Raw genomic sequence first — 23,012 nt, 5'->3', positions numbered from 1 at the left:
ACTAGACTTCAAAATGCCAGCTGATTTTAAAAACACACTGCACATAAATCAATTCCCCAGACCTTTTGCACCCTCAGTGTTAAATATGGTCACGAAACACAAACAAGCATAGGAAGGGTATCAAACACTGAGATATAATACATTTAGAGCTGCAACAATTACACAAATAATTCGTTAAGTCAAGCCACAGAAAATGATTTGCAAGTATTTTAATGATTGGTTTATCGTAATTTTTAAAGAAACAAAAGCCAAACATTTGTTGGTTCCAGGTTCTCAAATGTGAATATTTTTCTTGGTCTCACATTATAGTTAATTGAATATTTTGGGGGTTGGACTGTTGAGTGGGCAAAAAAAAGACATTTGATGATGTCACCTTCTGCTCTAGGCGCATGTGATGGGCATTTTTCGCTGTTTTCTAAAATTTTATAGACCAAATGATTAATCAAAAAAACTGCCAGCAGATTAATCAATAATGAAAATAATCAAAGTTGCAGCCCTAAACAAATTATCCATAAGCATCACTTGCGTCAGGACTTGTAATTATGCACTGAAAGATCCAAAAAGAATGGTCGGAGGGGCAGTGCGCTTTCAAATAAAGCAGTTGATTAGGCTTCATCAAGAAAAAAAAAAAAGGGTAAATACTACTTAGGCAGTTACAAAACAATCACTGTCGAACAAGAGTTTCCGTCTATATAATTAATTGCTCTCATTAATATAAATTAAAACACAATCTTCCCATTTATTGGCTACACAGTCCATGCTGCTGGAATGAAAATGTGACACATGCACACGCACACACGCACACGCACACGCACACGCACACGCACACGCAAACGCAAACGCACACGCACACCAGTGTTGGGGAGTAACGGAATACATGTACTGGCGTTACGTATTCAGAATACAAATTATGAGTAACTGTATTCCGTTACAGTTACAATTGAAATAGTTGGTATTTAGAATACAGTTACATTGTTGAAATCAATGGATTACATGACGATACTTCTGTTTCATGAGTTTATTCACTCTCTAAATAAATTAAGGCAACTCCATGCATTTCCCAGAAGCCCCAATATGAAAAAGAAAAAATTAGCAATTTGCGTTATCACTCACAATGGAGTCGGAACCGGCACAACAGAGCCAGGGCAGGAATGCGTTTCTATCTTGGAAATTCAAATTCAAACAGTATTTCACATTAAAGAAAGAGAAGGGAGAACGAAATATAACTGTGCAGTGCAACCTCTGCTTGCCAGGAACCAACTTCCTTTCAGCGTCCAAATTACTCCACCTTCAACCTGAAGAAGCATCTTAAAGTAAGTTATTTTTTTTATTAGCCAAGGGTAGTCGTCTGCTGTAGTTTTACTGGTCACCTTGTTATTTTATAGTTGTATCAGGTAGCTACCTGTTTAGTTGACTTTACATTCTCCTTTGTGCTGATTTACTAACTCCAGAGCCGTTGAAAGACTAACTAGCCCCGTTTGACATGCTAGCTAACGTTAGCTAAAATTAGCTCGTGGTAGCTTAGACTGCAGTTAGATTTTTGTAGTATGCAGTTCGGGACTACAAATACAACAGTCTATCTATCTGCTTGTTTAGGTACACATTCAGCCAGATGGAACAGAAGAACACACCAGAATAGACCTGTTTAGTAAGCAGGATTTGATGGCCGCATTCCTACACTTGCAATTCAATGTGGAAGTAATCCAAGTATTCAGAATACGTTACTCAGATTGAGTAATGTAACGGAATACATTACAAATTACATTTTTGGGCATGTATTCTGTAACGGAATACGTTTTGAAAGTATCCTTCCCAACACTGACACACACACACACACACACACGCACACACTCGCACGCACACACTCGCACGCACACACTCACACACGCACTGCAGGTCCAGATTACAAGCTGTAAACATTGAACAGGTCTGATATCATCAGGACAGATCAGATCAGATCAGCCTGCAGGTTGTCTGCTGTGTGAATCTGTAAACCCTCACACTACCACATAATCTGGAGGACCACTGATCCTGACAACGCCAAAGGATCAGGGAACCTCCTGACTGTCAGAAAGTCCACATTTGATGGTAATCGGCAGGAATCCAAGGCCACTGGTGATAAAAACTACAGATACTGGGAGCAACAGTGTATGATAAGAACATCCTAAAGTAATGTGCAATCCCTTCAACCAGACACAAAAAAACTGTTGTTACAGTCTTTTCTAGCCTGTCCACAGGAGCCCAAAAACCTTAACAAGTGTCTAGGATGGGTGGTGGAGGGTGAACAAAAAGGGTCTAAAATAGGCAGAGAGCACTGATCTGGATGCTCTGCACAGGAAACAATAGCCTACTGAGACCAAACCATACAACTTCCCAGAACTATTTTTTTCAACACTGAAAGCCACTTTTTTTTCTCCTCTTAAAAGGTTACTGCCATCTTGCGTCTAGTGTGCTAATGCATCAGTGACAACACTCACATACATGGAACATTTAATAAAGCTGAACATCGAAAAGCCAAAAAATGAGAGAAGAGAGAAGAGAGAAGAGAGAGAGAGAGAGAGAGAGAGAGAGAGAGAGAGAGAGAGAGAGAGAGATCAGGAAAGGACAGAAATCAAGAAGAGCACAGCCATGTTGTGTGCATTGAGTAAGAGAGGCTGGCCACAGTCAAACAATCCCCGCCAGAGAGAGAGAAAAAGAGAGAGGCGTGAAAGAAAGAGTGAGTGAGACAGTGAGAATGAGAGCACAGCATGACATGCCAGGTGAAAGGTAGCAGTCAGGCTTTGGTGCTCTAAGATGTCTCTGCCAGCTGATGCCGACCAAGCCACAAGAAATAATAATAGCACAGAGGGCAGTGGGTAAGAGCTTAGTTAGAGAGAGAGAGAGAGAGAGAGAGAGAGAGAGAGAGAGAGAGAGAGAGAGAGAGAGAGAGAGAGAGAGAGAGAGAGAGAGAGAGAGAGAGAGAGAGCTTTTCTCTCTCTGGTTAGCAGGTAGAGGTGGATTGTGGGTATACTGGGTATTAGTGTCATCAAGAGCAGACGGGTCGCTGCTCCTCGTCTGCTAATGGTCTTTTAGATTTTTACTGCCACCAAGGAAAGTGAATGCCTCAGGTTCTTTAGTCTGGCGAAACGTTTAGGTGTTGAAAGTCAGATTGAGTACTAACACAGTTTCACCATGCAGGAGCTCTGCATGGAGCTTGTGTTTCTGCCATGAGGATTTCTTTTACCACCCTGGTGGAGGGACCATCCTTTCAGACCACCTACCCAGAGTTGTCTTTGCTCTCCTCCTCCTCGTCGCGCTCCTCCTTCATGTTCTCCGCTCCGAGGTGAGCCGTAGATGAGCCCTCGTCTGCGTCTCCCTTAAGGGGACCATCTTCCTCGTCGTCGTCGTCATCATCGTCGTCGTCGTTTCCGCTGTCCTTTCCCTCCGTTTTTGATGGATCGGGTTCCATTTTGTTCCGGGTCAAATCAGGCTTCTCGTCCTGTGAGAGAAGGATTCTTTTATTATAATGAGAAATTAATCTAATGTAAATGTGCGGTTTTCTAAATAACATAAACATAAGAAAACAAGGACAAAGATTTAAATCAATCATAGTATTTCGGAGAATGCCTACCTTGCAGACTATAGACTGTGCGTCACAAGGTTCTCCATCAACCTGGGCTTTCTGGTCTTCTGAGCTGGAGGCGGTGGGAGGGCTTCCTCCAGCCTCCCCCTCTGACTTGACCTCCCCCTTGGGAGCCTGCTTCAAAGGGAGATCCATCCTGAAGGTGATGGCAGTGGAGGTGCAGTATTCCTCAAATCCATACAAGTACCTGGGTGATAAAAGATTCCTCGTCAACATATCTTGACTGCTCCTCTCAAAGATGTACATATTCCATCACTCATGGCACTGCTAAAAGTCAATCTTGCAAAGATAAAAGCTTAATTTATTCTTAAGGAATATACTAAAAAAAAAAAAAAAAAAAAGAGGCTGTAAAAGTAGTACAAGAAACATGGACATTAAAAGAGTAAAACAGACTACAAATTGCATGTCAGTCTGCGCCTGTACGTACTTGCGGTAAGCACATTTGACATTGTAGCCGGCGGCTGAGTTGAGCACAGGGATTCCCAGATCCTGATAAACTTGCTTCCAAACCGAGCCGCTTTCAATCTGCTCAAACACGGTTAACAGAGGGAGACAGATCCAGAGTCAGTCAACATCAAGCGAGACAGAAGTTATGCTACACTGCGGGTAACCACTGTCAAAGTGGCACTCACGTTGTCAAAGCCTCCCAGTTTGTGCACCAGCCTGTAGAGCTTGAACAGGTTCAGGTTCCTGTAGCCCAGAACAGGCCGTTTATTGATGGGAGTTCCTGAGGAGGAGAAACATGTCATGGGTTGAGATGGTGGACACAAAGATACAGTTTAAGTTAGAAACATGCTAAAACCGGCTTATTAAACTGAGTCTGCATTAAATTGCCTGCTTTTTATTCATTAACTGTAAACCTTTTTTTTTTTTTTTTTTTTTTTTTAAAGTGACCTAGAATTGGTTTTCAGCAGTGTTGGAGGAACTATTAAGATCCTTTACTTAAGGAAAAGTAGCAATACGGCAAAAAATAAAAATTCTACCATTACGAGTAAAAGTCCTGTATTGAAAATGTCACTTAACAGCATTATTAGCATAATGTATTAAAAGTATCCATAATGCAGAAAAATGCCCCATGTGAGTATTATGCTATTCTACTTGGTACGGGTGAGCTAATTGTAACTATTTTATATACTTTTGAGTTGTTTAATCAACACTTTAATACAAGTACATCCTACTGTATAAGCAGATCATATGTTTTTGTGTAAAATCTTAATCTGATACATAACTAAAGCTGTCAAATAAATGTAGTGAAGTCAATATTGCCCTCTGAATTGTAGTGGAGTAGAACTATAAAGCAGCACGGAAACACTCCTTTTAAGGAGCAAAGTAGGTTAAAAAGCAGCCACACACTCAGAGATATTTCTTGTTGTAAAAAGATAATCCAAGTTATGGAGCTACACATGAACAATTTTAGACTGTAAACCAGAAAATTTGTTTAGGGGCAGCCTTATAAGCAGCTAATGAGATATGAGTACAGGGGGCAGAAAAAAAGAGAGTGAAACTAAACGTGGGATTGTAAGAGGGAGATAGATAGGATAAATAACACAATTACAGTATTTTATACCTTTTTGTGTGCCTAATTTTTAACTCTCCCCTGACCAAAAGTGTGACGAATATGTCAACATCCGTTACTAAATTATAAAACTGCACCTGGAACCTTCAAAATAAAATGATTTTTGTAAAGAAACCATGTAAACATCTGCACTCTTGGCTCACCTCTGTCTTCCATGAACTTGTAGAGCTGCTGCAGAAAGTTCTCCCGCTCCTCTGGGAACGGCTCCACTTCCTCCTGCAGACAGGAAACAAGACAGTATGAGGGGTTTTTTTTTATTTATTTTTTTATTTGGGAGGTTGTGGGGATAAAAGCATGTGCAGGGTTCTGCCTCTACCTCCTCTTCTTCGCCGCTGGCATCTTCTTCCTGCCCTTCCTCTTCATCCTCCTCCTCATCCTCGCTGCTAGAACTTTCTTCTTTCACTTCTGTCTTCCAGGTGCTGGGCACGACAAACTGCTGCAGGAACTCCAAAGCGGCGTCCAGTGCTGTCAAACACACACATGCAGTAATATTACATATCAACCACATCCAATAAGCGTTGCCTATCATTCCCTTCTGCATGAAAAAACTCAAGCTAAATCATTCTGCAGAGTTAGAAGACGTTTCATGCTACTGTATATAACAAAGATAAGACATGAACAGAGAAAAACATGAGAAAAAGCAGCTATGGAAGAAAGCAGAATGAACATCTGTCAGGAGTATTTGCAGAGACGCAGAGCAGCAGAGGCATTCAGCCACAATGTCACAGGTGGGTTTAAGTAGCATCTAACCACCTTGGCAGATGCTTGTTTTATGCGTTTGTAATGCAGAAAATATCACAGTTGTGAGTCAACCACCTGTGAATACCAAGACTGGGATAATACAAAGTGGTTTCCTAAATGGAATTATAAAAGAGTGAGAGCTCTGCAGCAGAAAAATTGAGGCGCTATATAAAAAGCTTGGTGAGGACTTCAAATAAAAATAGACTCGACAGTGGCAGGAGCTCTCAGCTGCTGCATTCCCCAGAACAAAAAACAAAACTTCTCTTTCCTCAGTCTGTCTCGCTGCAAATCACTGTGAGCCTTTTTGTTTTTTGTTTTTGCCAAAAGTGTCAACACACAGACTAGCCCACAGATGTCAAGGACTAGGTATGCTCTATGCACCACTTCTGTAAAGTTTTACTTCTTAAAGCTTTAGTTTTCACTCACCTGGTTTGAGTCCTGCGTCCGCTTTTGGAGGACAGTCGCTATTCATCTCGCGGACGTCCTTCCGCAGCACCGTGTTACTGCAAAACACAGCAACTCTGATTAATATGTGAACAGAAGTGACGTACAGTACTGAGGGTTACTACGTCAAGGTTCAGCTCTACGGTGTGAGACATGGTAAGCAGATTTTTGTTTTCCCAAAACAAATGTAGGACTATAAAAAAAAGTCTTGTTAATTAAAACACTGGCAGGGGGAGTTTTTAATCTTACAGTAACAATACCAACCTCAAAAACTGAGCAGACATTGTATCACAGCCTACTTTCTTACAACATCCCTATAGCAGCTGGGCAAAGTGTTGGTGATTTGGCAGATAGATGGATCAGTAGAGCTTGTAAGCTGAAACCAGTCAGAGGCTTGGAAAGTGTGCCAGAGAGACGATTTGCTGTGGCATCTGTAGGCAGCTGAGCTGATCCAATGATTAGATTTGTCATGGAGTGAATAAAAAAAAGTATATTGCAGCAGAGCTCATAGAAAACAGACACCTTGGTTTATTGTAATTTACTATAGATATTTTCTTAAAAAAAAGAAATTGTATTGGGTATGTTGTTAGAATGGCACTAGTTCGGTGGCCGGGTTAGCTCAGTTGGTAGAGCAGCCGCACATATATAGAGGTTTACTCCTTGAAGCAGCAGCCGCGGGTTCGACTCCGACCTGCGGCCCTTTGCTGCATGTCATTCCCACTCTCTCTCTCTCCTTTAATGTCTTTATCTGTCCTGTGGAATTAAAGGCCTAAAATGCCCAACATAAAATAAAGATAATAATAAATAGAATGGCACTAGTTCACTCAGTACTTGTCTGTATACAAATGTGCAAAGATTATTTTTTATTGAGAATAGCAAAAAGAAAAAACAAGACTAATAGTCTACAGCTATGCTAGCAGCTCTGTGAGGCTGTACTTAGAATAATGCTGTATCTAACATCGGCACACTAACATGCTCACGGTGACCACATGCTGATGTTTAGCAGGTATTATGTTTACCATGTTCTCCATCTTAGTTTAATGTGTTAGCATGCTAAAATGTACTAATAGCTAACCACCAAAGTCAGTAAAAAGTCATTCTCTGGGGAACATGAATGTGTTTACTAAATATTATGGAAATTTATGTTGTTTCAGGATTTCAGTCTGAACCAAAGTGGTGGATCGACCAACTGACTGAGTAACATGGCTATCCCTAGAGCCACGCCACTAGCATTGCTAAAAATAACTCATGCTGAATATAGTTATAAACCCTTATAAATAAATAAACCCTTTAGTTTATGGTTTATCTCTAATTGGGTGTTCTTATGTCATTGAAGCTCAAACTGCTCCACGTCACTGCTTACTGGCTGATGTGAAGCAAGCAAATGATTCAATTTGCAAAACTAAATCAGCTTTAGGTTCCACATATACACACACACACACACACACACACACACATACATACATATACATATACATATATATATATATATATATATATATATATATATATATATATATATATACACATACATACATACATACATACACATATATATACATATACATATATATATATATATATACACATACATACATACATACATACATATACATATATATATATATATATATATATATATATATATATATAACCTACCGTTTTGTTTAATTTGTTTTGTGACTTAGTTAAAAACCTACTCACAGTGATCAAACTGTATTTATATGTCTAAGTTTGTAAGCCGGCCAAAACGAGAAAAAAAATAGAAACGGCTTTTGTTTCCATTGTTGCTATGGTGACCAGATCTGACTAAATAAGAATAACCACCACTTCCTGAAAACTCCCATCTCTCCTCTGGATGTGACCTTGCTTTTCCTAAAGAATGTTTTCCAGAGCCATTGTTTTTGCAAAAGGCACGTTGGTTGGTTATCACTAACAATACCAAAGTCTGCAGAGTCTAGAGTCTGTGCGGAAAAGGTCACATAGCTTATGGATGTGACCCCTCTTCAAAAAACAAATCACACAGGGAGCAGCGTGTTAGAATAACTCTGTAATAATAGACGAGAAGAGGCTGACGTTAATGATAAAATGTACAATAACAAACAATGACAAGTGGCGTGTGTGTGTTTGTTGTAAAATAATGGAAAAAGGGCTAAAGGAAATGGTAACAACGGTAGTATTACTGAACGGAGGGTACGGACAGTCTGACTAGGTGTGGATGCATGCGAAAAATATTCATACTCAGCAATTATAACATGTGGTCAACTGTTAAAAAAAACAACTTTGTTCTCGCTTAAAAAAAATGTATAAACTTTCCTCTGCGAGGGCTACTTGCAAAACCTTTGATAAATCCAACTTTAACATTACATAAAGAGACAGGATCTGACTGATGCATCACATCACACATACACGAGTAACATCTTTGTTATTCCATCCACATAAAGGCAAAATGATTGGAGGGAAACAAACCTGAAAATCTCATTTACAATGATATAGATTTTCCAACTTCTTACATTATTATATGCTGTGTCTACCCGTGGATACACTGTGCTGATTTTCCGGAGTGAAATCAAACTGCTACAGAGCAGAAAGAAAAAACGGCTACCGTGCGATTTCATTTGCAATGAAAGCCATCACAGCATGCCATGTTCAGAGAGGAAATACGACTGACTTCATCTCTGATTTATCATCTCTTATCTTATCCCTCATCAGCTCTACCCTTCACCTGACTATTAGCCGAAATACAAGTGATAAGAGGGACTTTTCACACTTCTTTTGCAGAGTAGGGGTCATGCTGATTATTTACGCAGGGCATATGAAGGAATGCAGACTCAAGGCTGTTTCTGTCATCAATGGAATTCAAACAGACAGAAAAGTAGACTTTGGAACAGCAAGCAAACACCAGATGAATATATGTCGAGTGTGGACTATGTTTCTACCCACATACAGAGAGACTGCGGTTACAAACCACTAGCTGAGTGCAGACTCTTGGACATATTCCTCTCTTTGCCACAGACAAAACAATCTGGCTGTGTGGTTCCACGCCGAGGGCAGGCTACAGGGAAGCTGCACTACCTTAGCTCACCAGTAACTTTACAGCCTGAGGACAAATAAAATAACACAACCAGGGAAGCGCTGGCGGGGAAGGCACACGGTATCTTAACTATTGTTGAGAGATCGCAAAAACAAAGGTTATAATCTTTCAAAGCTACGAACAAATGTGTCACAATAATTGGTCAAGAGGAAAAAATGTCATCTGACAGAGCTTCTTCAAATAATGTCATAATACAGAGATTTGTCATGAGTGGAAAGTTCAAAGCACACTACAATTCATATATAAAAAGGCATGAAAAAGAAAAAAAAAGTAACAAAATTATCTAAAATATTTGCAAATATTATACTTATATTGTGCAGCCAGCCATATCTTACAATAGAGTGCTCTCAAGCATTTCCATTTGTCAATATATAAAACAGTGCACATGCTTTTTTTTGTGGCAAAGGTTCATTGCACATGTATCCAAAAAAAACATGTTTATCCCCCTGATGGGGATGTTTTACACTAGCACTAGATGATTAGTTGATTAAAGAGCAAGCTTAGATCCTTTAGCAAGTGAAAATGAAAATCATTTACTTGGTTTAACGTTTTTTTTTTGGCTATCATTAATAATTAAGCAATACTTAGGCCTAACTCCGTGCAATGCTAACTTTATATTGATTACGTAAATAGTTCAAAACCAAATTCATGTATTAATTGATAATGAAAATGTCAAATAATCACTGCTAATCGTTAGTGCAGCCCTACTTCACACATGGTGCAAATGTGGTTTTCAGCACATTAGTGATGACTCACAATTTTCCATCCTTGAAAGAGCGGACGAAGATGTTGTCCTTCTTCACAGTCACGTCTTCGTGGCAGTCTGGGGAGATGACCTTGTTGCACAGAAACAAAAGACAGTCAAGAGGTCAGATGAGGTGGTACTGTGTGTGTGTGTGTGTGTGTGTGTGTGTGTGTGTGTGTGTGTGTGTGAGAGAGAGACAGTACAGTAGAGGAAGGAAGGGGAGTGTCAGAGTATGAGTCAATGATTAAAGTAGTTTCAGCAAATGGCCACGCTGATGGATTACAAAATATGCTGTCTACGAAACAAAGACAAACAAGCGAGTGGGATGAAGAGCATGTAAGGGATGCGCGCCCACTCGCAGTATGTGCTGCTGCTGTTTACTGGAGTTGAGGCGTACAACAGTGGGAGTTGTTCCAGTGCCAGTGTCTAACCCACAGGAGGCAGCACTGCCATTATGGAGATTTGATTTCCACCAGGACTCTGTCTGCTTGCTCCTGCTCTCTCTGTATGTGCAACACACACACACACACACACACACACGCTGGATGTTTTTACTTGAACACTATGACTCACGTTGGCTCTGTGATACCATTTCCCTCTGTGACACATATGCTGCGCTGCAAATATGCAAAAGAAAGCACCCAGCTCACACATGGAGACTTTGACTTTTATTTTACCAGGCCTCTTAGGAGCACACTGTTTGTTAGAGCTGTGTATCATCTGTTGCACGAGACATCTACCAGTGTACTACTCCACCCCTCTGCTGTAAGGTCTTGGTGTAATCAATGATATGCCACTGTGTAATGCACTTCTCTGGGCTGTCACAAGGAGGCAGCACGGAGCTCAGTCAACAGCAAGCCAAGAACAACAAACCCTGGAGGCGGGGCCCTGCTGACTACACAGTTAAAGGGACAGCTTTCCCCACCCTCTCCCATTCTCCCAGTTCTACTTGTAACACTTACATAAACAAACAACGCCTGTCCCCATTTCACAGTGTGCAAACGGTGGCTGAGAGTTCAGGATGGGTGGAAACAGATGAATTGGAAAAGACTGAAAGCACCAAACCAGTGTTTGTGCTGCACTGTTGCATGAGGGAGAACAAGTCATTTCCTACTTTCAACTACAGAAGGCAGGCAGCTACTGCAAAATAGTTAGTCTTATTTATAGAAATCAAACTGCAACAGCATGCATATTTCCAACATTTCATGTTGGGTGGACTGTAAAGTGATAAGATAATCCTGCTAAGGTTACATAAGAAGGCGTTGAGATGAAATGGCACATTGCTGTGGGTGTACTGAAGGACCAGCAGCAGTGGTCCTTGTTTCCTCACAGTGATGGAGCAGAGAGCAGTGAAGGAAGGGAGACTATAAGCTCACCAGAGCAGGATACCACGTGGTCTTCTTTTTTTCCCCGGTGACGACCCCCTCCACACAGACCACTTTCCCGAACAGATCCTCATTCTGCCGCTGGTCGCTCTCCTCTTCTTCGCTGGAAGATGAAGACAATTCTTCTTCTTGACTGTGGGAGAAAAGGACAGTTTACTCAACGGACTGCACCTTAGGAAGAAGTAGAGTAAGCATCTGCATGATATTTTTTTTTTTTTACATTCATCACATCCAGTGAAGTGTTGACATTTGATTGAGAAAAGTGCGGTTCTTATCTCCAACTGCAACTGTAGTGCTGTAAGTAGTACTTATCTCTATTTTTACACAGAAGTGTAAAACTGTATAAAAAAAGAAATACATTCTAATTGCTCATAGAGCCGCAAATATTTTGGCATTTTAATATTAAATTCATGATATATAAACGGGTTAAGAATATAACATTGTGTGCGCTGGTCAATACATAGGATTTCATCAAAAAAAAAAAAAGCATAACAAAACCTTTGTAGTCTTATTATTATGATGTAGTACAATAAAAAGCATAACAAAACCTTTGTAGTCTTATTATTATTATTATGCAGTACAGCGAAACATAAGGCCCGCTCTACTGATTAGCTCGCTCATTAGGATCGGTGTTTTGACGAGCCAGCTCATTCTTTGCTGTCTGATATCCTAACGCTCTGACTGCAGCGAGCAGACAGGCAGCCATGTCTCGGAGTGATCATGCAAGAAGTACCAGCAGGCAAACAGATCCTCTGTGCCTCAACACGCACGCACGCACGCACGCACGCAACTCGAGAGCAGTAAATCAGCCAGTCTGCTACTACTACAACAACTAAGCTGTAAATCAAAGTCATAAACAAAGCACTCTAGCCACTCAATGAGGCAAATACTACAATTCATGTAGGAAAGAGTTTGCTCCCATGTAATGACTATTTTAGCGGCAAATGCTTGACAGCTTGACTATTCCTTTAAATTCCTTTACTTTTAAGAAAGTCATTTAAAGGAATAGTTTGACATTTTGGGGAAAAGCACATATTTGCTTTCTTGCTGGAAGTTAGAATAAGAAGCTCAATACCACTCTCATGTCTGTACGCTAAAAGCTAAAGCCGGCAGACGGTTAGCTTAGCTTAGCATAGAGACTAGAAAACCAGAGCACTGCTAGCCTAGCTCTGTCCAAAGATAACTAAATCCTTTTACCAGCACCTCTAAAGCTTACTAATTAACACATCATATGTCATGCTTAATCCCTACAAAAACTGAAGTGTAAAAACAGCACGTTGTGGTTCTACTGGGGGGGTGATCCACCAGACTATTTCCTGGCTGGGAGTAGTAACATGCTGGCGTAGCTTTCTGCTGCTTCCCTGAACATCTCACAGTGAAACAAACACTGTAAGAGGTAACAATCTTCTCATCTAACCCCTAGCAAGACAGCAAATAAGTGTAATGTTCCAAAATGTTGAACTATTCAATAAACAGAAGAAGAAATCATTTCATTAAACAAGCAATGTAGTTGTCTTCTTTATCTCCAATAATCTCCACTACATTGTCAATCCTCTAATTTAAGAATTAAGACTGATGAACTAAGACTATTTGTGCACAGGAAGACAACAGGTCCAAGATGCTAGCTGGGACAGTTCCAAGTCAATATTGCATCAATGTTAAGAGTTAAATTGACTTTTCTCTATTCTCAAGGGGTGTCAAAGAATGAGATTATGTAGCAGAGTGTCCTTTTTAAAACAGAGAGAAGCCACAATTATATCCAGCGCCAAAAAGCCCTCAGCACTTCCTATTCCCTGATGGAAACTCTGCAGTCTCCCAGGAGTAGGCACATCAGAACACAAAACACCCAGTAGAACATTTGAGTCAAAGGAGAGGAAAAAAGATAATATTCAGCAGGACCATGCTGTGCTAACACTGCCTCTGCAGCACGCATGCACACACAGGAGCCCGGCGTGATAAAGGAGCTGGTCGAGGCAAGTAGGCTCTCTACTTCCAGGCCTCAGGCGCTGTTTATGAAGGAATGGAGATGAGAATAAATCTTTCATTTCAACTACTGTCAGCAAATTTAGAATGGGGAAGCCTGTTACCGATGACTGTGGATTGGTAGTCAGAAAATCCCTCCCCGTCAGCATCACAGACCTCTGATATATTAAGTCTGATATGAGCCCTGCAGGATGTACAGAGACGGAGGGGCGATACTCACATTGGGTTCGATCGTCTGCCGCGGTTGCCCTTCTTGCCGATGACAGGTGTGCCGAAGTGCTCAGGGTTGGTGAGAGGGAGTCTGTCGAGTGTCTGCACGGAAGACAAACAGCAAAGAGCCACCTTGTCAGACACTGAATTGGAAGACAAAATATGTATCTTGTACACCTGAAAGAAACTCTCTTCATGGGATCTCATCAGTTACAAATGGTGGGATTTAACCAGCGCTTTACATTTGGCAAATTTGCTGTGATATATCGGTTTCCTGGAAATATATCACAGCTGAACTTTTGAATGCCAATGTGGGACCACTCATAAGCAGTGCTTTAATTTGAGCACCGTAAGTAGAGATAAGAGACTGTTGATGACTAAATAAAATTCAATTAAAAAATAAAGTTCAAAACAATTAAATGAGCTCTGCTTCTCCAGAAAGCTGAGAAATTAATCTGGTATAAAACTGTAGCACAATACTTGCCTCGCTCTCTGCAAAGTGACGCGCTCCTTTCAGGCAGAGAGAGGAACGCCTCAGGGTCTTCTCATCGCCATCGTCAAATACTGCAGAGATGAGAGGCAAAATATTAGCACACGCACACACAGGTTGGATGTTTTTACTCGAACACTATGACTCACGTTTGCTCTGTGATACCATTTCCCTCTGTGACGCATACTCTTCACATCACAGACTCACCGTAACAAAATGCAAGAAAAGTTCCAAAAGATTTCCAGCTTCTCAAATATGAGATTTAGCCGTTTTCCCCTGTTTTATGTCATCGTAAATACAATACGTTTGAGATTTGGACTGTTGGTTCGGACAAAACAAGCAATTTGAGGATGTCACCTTGGGCTCTGGAAAATGGCGATTCAATTCATTTTTTAAAAACATATTATAGACTAAACAATTACTTCATTATTTGAAAGAAAAACATATTGATAATAAAAGTTATCTTTAGTTGCAGCCCTACGTGCTGCATTTACCACTTGTTACATTATGCTGTATAATATTTCAATGTTGACTCAGCATAGTCTCACTCATTCAGCCTCTAAAGCTACCGAAGACAAAAGTCAAATTCTTAAAAACTCATTTATCTTGCCTTTTATTTGCTTCATGCTGGACAATATTTTCATATATGCAAGTTATATGAGAAATCACTTCATTCTTTACCTTTTCTTAGGAATTAATTGAAGATGTTTCTTGCAACAATCTTCATGAAAATACAAACCCTGAAAACACTTTGGAATTTCTATTTTACACATCATATTTTTGCAAGCCATAGGGAGGAGGAGAAACTTTGTTATTGACTTACCAACAGTATATATACTAGCATCGGTCAGCTTATTGATCGTGGCCTCTTGGTAAACTCCATCCGGATTCTTCACCTCTACAACAGCACCCACCTGTAGGACGGATACACTGCTGTTATTTGGCATCCTAATGTGCTACTAATGATAAATCTAATGAGATGTTTTAAAGAAATTAGAATCATATTGCTGCTACAAGAATCATAATCGACTGAAATTAAATTGCAAAGCGAATGCTTCATTGACCAATTCTTTTTTCTACATTCACTATGGCCTTATAGTCTGAGCCAAAAAAGACAAAACAAAAGGAATCAAGGGCAATTAACGACAATAGGTGTGTTATAACGATGTTTCAGCTAACTGTGGGGCAACATCGGCCTCCTCCATCTTTCCTGCCTTACCTTTAGAGGTCCTTTGATGTTTTCATCATGAACCTCAGCTGTGGACAGATCTGGTTTAAAGGTCACCTGGGGAAGGAGGTAGGTGGGGGCAACGGGAGAGGAGAATCAGTAACGAGGATAAACAAACAATTTCCCAAAGGCCTGACCGGGCCACATCAATCCTCCACTACAGAGATAGCACATTCCTGCTAACGATGCTGGACTTTGTAATGCACTGCTTACAATGATGCTCTCTTTCACGCATTACTTGGCAGCGAGGCAGGTTTGTTGCTTTAAATCAGTGTGGTCTGAGATAGCTAAACATACTAGTAAAGACTTCTTGGTGTCATTAGGCAAACAGGATGTGTGTGAATATTTAATACTATGGCTCATTCCTAGCACCGCTGAGTGACTGCCCCCCACCCCCCCTCCCTCTCCCTAATTGGCAACTGCGGCGCATCTGTTGCCGCCAACTGCGGTGGATTTCTGTTCTGTAATTGTGAGGGCTACATTAACCGACCTCCCCCACCCTCTCTGCAAATGCAGCCTCCCCTAAGTGAGCCACAGTAGATCATAATCTGATCATGCTGTGGTAATCTTGCATCTGCATGGTGACCTGGTAACACTGTGTGACAGAAAAGACCAATATATAATATATATATATAATATCAATATTCCTTCGCTGTTTCCATGCATGTGCTAGTGAAATAGTAAAATAATTATAATGGAAAACTGGCTTCACTTTTATTGACTGGGATTTAGTTCAAAATCAACCGCCATCTCAGAAAACAAGCCTGCAGGTAACAAATTCAGACAATGCTCTCTCGAGTCGTTTTCAAACATAACAGCAGCAGAAACAGCAATCAAAGACTCGCTGCGAAGGCGGCATCAAGACAACGAATGACAGGAATACATGCTGTAAGATGCTGTTAAATTGTCAGCTCATAAAATAGGATGGAAGAGAAAGGAATAAAAAGATTCCTGAGGCAGCGTTTTATCAGTTATAGAGATAATAACATTCCTGTCCGCCCGGTGGAATAAAGGACTTCCTTTCTTCACAGGTACGAGCAGAAGCCTCTGCTCTCCACAGACAGAGGGAGGATGACTCTCAGCTAGAGAGCGTCAATAACACCTGGCCATCCAGACAACCTCCTAACTGTGAGCTTGCTTCCTGCACAGTTCAACAGAGGTCTATAATTGTTTACACAAACTGTACAAGCACTTAGACTTAAAAGTTCTCATATTATGCTCATTTTCAGGTTCGTAATTGTATTTAGAGGTTGTACCAGAATAGGTTTATGTGGTTTAATCTTTGAAAAACACCATATATTTGTTGTACTGCACATTGCTGCAGCTCCTCTTTTCACCCTGTGTGTTGAGCTCTCTGTTTTAGCTACAGAGTGAGACATCTCACTTCTATTCCATCTTTGTTGGGAGTCGCACATGCGCAGTAGCTAGGTCAGCACAGTTAGCTAGTCAGTTGCAGAGTATGAGGGCGTGCCACGCTAGCAGCTAGGTGAGCATTATAACATGTGTTACAAAGTGACGCACGTTCATCACGGAAGTAAAGGCTGGACTACAATAGAGCTGTTTGGAGCAGTTTGTGAACAGTGTTTTCTGTTGGAGATGGTAAGTCCCTTTGGGGGGGGACTTTGGGCTTTTTCACTTTGTAAACCTATAACGTGCTCAAAACGATATATAACATAATAAAGGAAAGGGAAAAAGCCAAAAAGCATAATATGAGCACTTCAACAAATATTAAAATACAATTTAAAACCTTCTGATAATATAGAGCCTCGAGCAAATTTATGTGATGTGAAAAGGTTTTGTCGAGAGCTCACAGTCCATTATTTACGAGATTCTTTCTTCCAATGAGCCTAAAAATGTCACTGAGCTGCCTGATGTTTCTCTTGCATTTTAAAATAGTTACTTGATACAGAAACATGAAGTGAACTTTGATCTCAACTTATTCAAGCAAATTTGACTGTAGAGGTGTAATTCTATGTCTTTTGGTCACACACACACACACACACACACACACACACACTAACAACAAGCAGTGACTGTTAAGTGTGACAACTCAGAAACAGCAGATCCAGTTGTTTCACTTATTTCCCTTTATTTCCCTCCACACCACCTTTCTGCTCCTGTCTCTTCACATCAATAAAGCCTTCTTCTCTTCTCGGCCGATTTTTTGCATTTTTTTACATAATCGGCATCGGCCGATATCAGAGTATATCAAGCTGATTAATAGGCAGGCGCATCTGCAGGCAGCCTAGTGTTGTTGTTGTTGTGAGTAAATTACCAGCAGAGTGAGCAGACCTCATCCAGTGTTTGGAGAAAACAGTAAGGTTTAAATTCTTATAAGTCCTATATATTTAATGTTATGTTTATATATTTATATAGTTATTGCCAACTTCGAGAAAAAACATGAATAGGCGACATTTTTTACAGTGCACCCAGACCACCTGCCTCCAGCCCCTCCCCTCGTGAAGTCTTGCGCCACATGCGTGACAGCGTCAACAACGTTGCATTTTAGGCTCAGATGCTATCGTTAGTAGTAGCATGTTGCTGGTGGTCTTGCGGTGGGATTAACTGTACTAATAAAACCGTAGAAACACACCAAGCCACACCGCTGTGAAAGCTCCCCGAACGTCATTTATCAGAGTTCGGTTGTTACCCCTATTCGTGGCAGTCTCCTCCGCTCCATATCTTTATAACGGAGCTAATCGTTGTTAACAGAGCCTTCAGTTCTCCGTGCCTGTATCTATTAACTGCATTTATGGACTTGAGCACGAATAAAACCCTTAATTTTATTAAACTGGCTGGACGAGTTTTAAATTACAACTCAGAGTTGTTTGAATGACAGAAATCTGCTCAGATGAGATCTTAATGAGGTCAACAGGACATGTGTAGTACTAGTAGGCTATGTTTAGGATCCCCAAAACACAGATAAAACACTTCAACAAATGAACAATGATCTAACAAACAAGGTGAACAAGAATTGACTTTAGATAGTCCTAGTCTTATGTGATTCAACAGGAGTTAGGAGGAAACAGTGTTGAGATTAATAATAACATGTCACTTTCTGTATGGATCATAATATTGTTAAAACGGTTAATTTATTTTATTTATGAAAGTTTGCAGATTTGTGTTCTCAGAAGTTTGATGAATGCTGCTAAGTGCACTAAACTATTTTTTCAGTGAAAAGTTTATTTGACAAAGTTTATTTTCTTCTTACCCGTTTCATTTATTTTATATATTTTTTATACATTATTTATACAATATATGTTTTTACGTTATACATTTTTAAAGCACATATCGGTCAAAATAAATCGGCAGCATTTATCGGCCATCGGCTGACCCTGTTAACTAAAGATCGGCATCGGCCAGAGAAAAACCCATATCGGCCGACCTCTACTTCTGATTTCACATGTTGTTTGACTTCATTGTTATTTTAATGGATTATCTAACATTTGGCAGGGCTCTAGAGTGCGACCAATTTGGTCGCATATGCGACGAAAATTTGTAAGGGTGCGACTAAGATTTTTCCTAGGTCGCACCGGTGCACCTAACGTCCTCGCATCCGCTGCCTCTCCACTAACGAAGCGATGTCGTTTATATCGATATGGTTTAATGTTGCGTTACGTGACCCATTTCTTCTGTAACTCTCTGTTATTGCGGCCGCCACGGCGAAAAACACAGAAGAAGTTATTGAATGGAACTAACTTCAGTTCGTTGAGTAATAGCGTGTGAGACGGAGCCTGCTAGACCTGGGCGAGACATGTGACCCATGGTCACATTACCATAGTTCATAAAAATGCAGAGCAGCCAGGGACGATACAGACATTTCATACACAAGACGTATGTAACGCCGCTGACCCGCCAAAGCGCATTCGACCCGTGCTGGACCGTACTCTGTGAGTAGCATACGCTTCAGTCCATCGTACTCCCCCTCTCTCCCTATATGAGCTACTGGGCTATCCGAGTCTGTTATTGTTGTTGAAAACAGTGAAGGAGCTTTCTCAGAGATATATTTTTTTAAATATATCCCAGGCTATTTATTTCAGATAATTTACATGTGTTGCAGCTGTATATTTTCAAATTGGGCAGGAAACCCTGTCTTTGCATTTTATTTTAATCACATCGGTTTTAATAAAATAGCTTGTGAAAAGTGGCTTTGACTTAAAACTGAACATTTAGCCCACTTTGTAAAAAAATATATATATATATATATTAAAGATAGAGATATATATATATTGTGTATCGCCATTCAACCAAAAAATACAGAGATATGATTTATAGTCCTAGACTAGTGGCAGATCTGATAGGAATCAGTGTGGAGGGGCCCAGTTTGGAGAATTTCGATGCTAGGGAGTGTGGCAAGCTGGTTTAGCCAAGGCCAAAGGGGAAGAAGGCCAGATTACAGGTGTTGGCCATCTGAGGGGCATTTCACAGCAAGGGGGGACCCGCTATAAGACTTTGAGTAACCTACAGTATAATTGTGCTTCAAATAAAAAAAAAAAAAATGTACCAACTACTTCTTCTTGTTTAAAATAATTGACATAATATATATATGAATGTATATGGAGCGTGATAAAAAGGTGACCTTGAAATTGTGGCGTTAATGGCGACGCAAGGAAAAATTTGGGTGCACCTAAATTTTGTGCTGGTGCACCTAAATAAAAAAAGTTAGGCGCACCAGGCAAAAAGTTAGTCTGGAGCCCTGTTTGGTCAAATGACACCAGTTGAAAACTTGCCACTTTGATAACACTGGCCCAGTTACAGTGATGTTGATCAATGTGCCTTGTCCTTATAAAACATAAAAAAACATTACTACATCTCAGAGTAATTGCATCTTTTTGCTTCACAATTTGTGTCCTTGGAAATCTGCATCTCTTCACCTCTGTACACGTCTTTCTATTGACTTTGTTTGCATTAATACTGCCTCTAATTAGGGCTTTGTGCCACACAGCATAATGCAACTGAAGTGCAACCTTCACTACATTTATTTTAAAGCAAACAGGATTGAGGCTATCACTTTTTATTATTCTTTTTTAATTATAATACATGGGGAAAATATTATTGATACTTAACTGTAATAATCTGACCAAAATTCAAAATTCACAGTGTATAATTGAAATAAACGCATCATAAGCAAATGCTTTGAGAGAGGAAAGGGGTGCTGATCTGCAAAAAAAGTGGAAATATGTTTTCATTTAACAGATACTTTAATTTGCGTTCTGCAGTGAAATCTTTAAGAAACTAAAATGTACGTTGAACGTTGAATCTGTCATGCAGCACTCATTTGTTTGAAACAGTACTCAGTTAACTGTGCCATTGGGTTAATCCTGACTGATCAAATGTGTGCCGTTACAGTAAGTGATACTGACATGATGCTAATTGAACTTTTTACAGGTCTTCTAGTACAGATTATCATCATAAATAATAATGTCACACAGATCTTTCACTGGGTTTTAAAAAAACTCAAAAGACACCAGCGCCATATGCTGCCTGGCTGCCACCATCGACTTTGTTAAACAAGCAGACAGAGATTAGTGAACCAAAGAGCTAGAGAGGAATTCATTACAGTGGGATATTCTAATTCAACAACCGCTGAATAATTGCCATGTTCTCCGTTTGTGTAACAGAGCTCATATTCGCATTACAGCTACCCACAAACATACCTCACACTAGGCCAATTAGTATGGCAATTCATTTATGAGCTGAGACCGTCCTATTAGCTGCATTTTAGTCCACAATATTTTAAACCAGAAAATCACATGGTCTACTTTGTCATGTCGTTCGTCTCTGTCCATAAGACAAAAAGGCCATCATTTGTCACAAAATTGGCAACATCGCTGCTCTTTTGTCTCTGCAAGGGAAACTACAGTTCACTGACACAGTGAAAAAGCCAGCATCCAATCTTTGTTCCTCCCACACACTCTAGCAGAATGAGAGACAAGCGATCAGTCTCTATTGTATTATCCAGATGCTCCAGCCCCAGTGGGAAATGAGATACTGTACTACGTGCATCAGGCAATGCCTTCATCAGCAAGGCATAAAACCAATGGGAAAACAGCAGACATGCCGTCCCCGCGACAAAACGTGGAAGCAGTGGGTGAGAGGGATGCCTGAGGACGTGATGGGTACCTGGTGGGCTAGACCAGATCCTGCATCTGTCACAGCTGGGGCCCTGATCACCGTCTCAGCTGTATGAGCACAACTAACAACCTAAACCAGGTGGTAGAGCTCGAGCATGTAAGCAACACAGCTGGATGTTTGGCAACATCAGAGACAAGAAAAGAATTCAGTCTAATATCTATCTTATATGAGGACATTTTAATCATTCCAACAACACTGTCTGTCAAGGAATGCTTTTGGACAGCATCTTTTAAATGTGGCCATCTCCAATCCAACTGCTCATGATGTGCATTAAAGTGGAGCTGTGTGAGCTTGATCGTTGCCCCTTCGCACAAAGACAAGAGCCCTCACTCTGCTGCAATCCACTTCACACACAACACAGACAGATAATACATTTTTAATTTCATGAGCACTTTAAAATATGACTTACCTTGGCCTTGACTAGCCTCTTGGCAGTCTTAATCTTGGCCTCACAGAAAGCCCCTCTATACTTGGCACTCACATCCGTCCCTACTGTCAAGTAGGGGGGCTCCTCCAGAGTCTGAGGAAATAAAAATAAAAACAAGAAACCAGTGAATTCAAAGCATTATAGCTTACTGACACATGTGTATTCTCACAGCTAGGAGGACACACATACAGGCTCCACGTAGTTGTAGGCCAGCTACGCAAAATCCACCCAGCTCAGTGATTCATCCATGAAAAACACATACCATCTGCTCTGGGTATTGGAAAACAAGCCTCTGAGGGAGCAAACAAAAAGGCCACTTCACTACTGCTTTGATGACTACAAAGAAGAAGCTATCCGAAACACACAGCACCGTCTTGTGCCATCATTGGATGTTTATCAATTTTTTTTATTTTTTTTTCTCAAGAACAGATTTGCGGAGGGTTGGGTACACAGAGAAAACAGACTTCCTATGTGTGGATGAGGGCAGAAGATATTTGTGGTTCATGTAGTGCAAAGACGGATTTACTGAGGGTGTTTCACTAAGGCTTAATAAAAAAAGTCTAACCTAACAGATATATTTAGACATCTTTCTGGAATAAGACCCAAAGTGGGGCACACTTCCTGCTGACAGGACGCATCAAAACCAACTGCAACATGTCATATGTGCACTTGGTCAATGCCCCTGTGTGTTACTTGAGGAAAACATCAGGTCCTCCACTAAATAATCAAGACTCAATAAGATATGTTTTCTTATAAACACACTTTAAGAGATACAAATCAAATGCATACATCTCATGTATTTCCAAGGTAATAACAGCTGGTTATTGTTACCACGAGGAGGGTCTGTCAAAAAGTGCTTGTGCCATGACCAAACCCCTTTCAGGACTGAAATGGTAAAAGTCCACATCTGTAAATTTTAGACCTTTGTCATG

The 23,012-nt window shown here is 40.5% G+C and overlaps 1 protein-coding gene across 8 annotated transcripts in view; it reads right to left on the bottom strand.

Annotated features, from left to right (window-relative positions):
- arid4b (AT-rich interaction domain 4B) overlaps positions 1-23,012 on the bottom strand; it is a 47,757-nt gene that overhangs the window by 8,419 nt on the left and 16,326 nt on the right. For all 8 annotated transcript variants that reach the window (XM_035992760.1, XM_035992762.1, XM_031301432.2 and 5 more), the window contains exons 3-16: positions 22,063-22,173; positions 15,510-15,575; positions 15,114-15,204; positions 14,285-14,364; positions 13,811-13,902; positions 11,599-11,740; positions 10,234-10,313; positions 6,366-6,442; positions 5,515-5,663; positions 5,342-5,414; positions 4,255-4,349; positions 4,050-4,147; positions 3,611-3,809; positions 3,261-3,478 (exon numbers count right to left, since the gene is read on the bottom strand). In XM_035992760.1, the coding sequence (XP_035848653.1) occupies positions 3,261-3,478; positions 3,611-3,809; positions 4,050-4,147; positions 4,255-4,349; positions 5,342-5,414; positions 5,515-5,663; positions 6,366-6,442; positions 10,234-10,313; positions 11,599-11,740; positions 13,811-13,902; positions 14,285-14,364; positions 15,114-15,204; positions 15,510-15,575; positions 22,063-22,173 (1,571 nt within the window). The remainder of the gene's footprint in view (positions 1-3,260; positions 3,479-3,610; positions 3,810-4,049; positions 4,148-4,254; positions 4,350-5,341; positions 5,415-5,514; positions 5,664-6,365; positions 6,443-10,233; positions 10,314-11,598; positions 11,741-13,810; positions 13,903-14,284; positions 14,365-15,113; positions 15,205-15,509; positions 15,576-22,062; positions 22,174-23,012) is intronic.

Source organism: Sander lucioperca, chromosome 15, assembly GCF_008315115.2.
Source record: "Sander lucioperca isolate FBNREF2018 chromosome 15, SLUC_FBN_1.2, whole genome shotgun sequence".
Classification (NCBI taxonomy): Eukaryota; Metazoa; Chordata; class Actinopteri; order Perciformes; family Percidae; genus Sander; species Sander lucioperca.
This window is presented reverse-complemented; position numbering and strand designations above follow the sequence as displayed.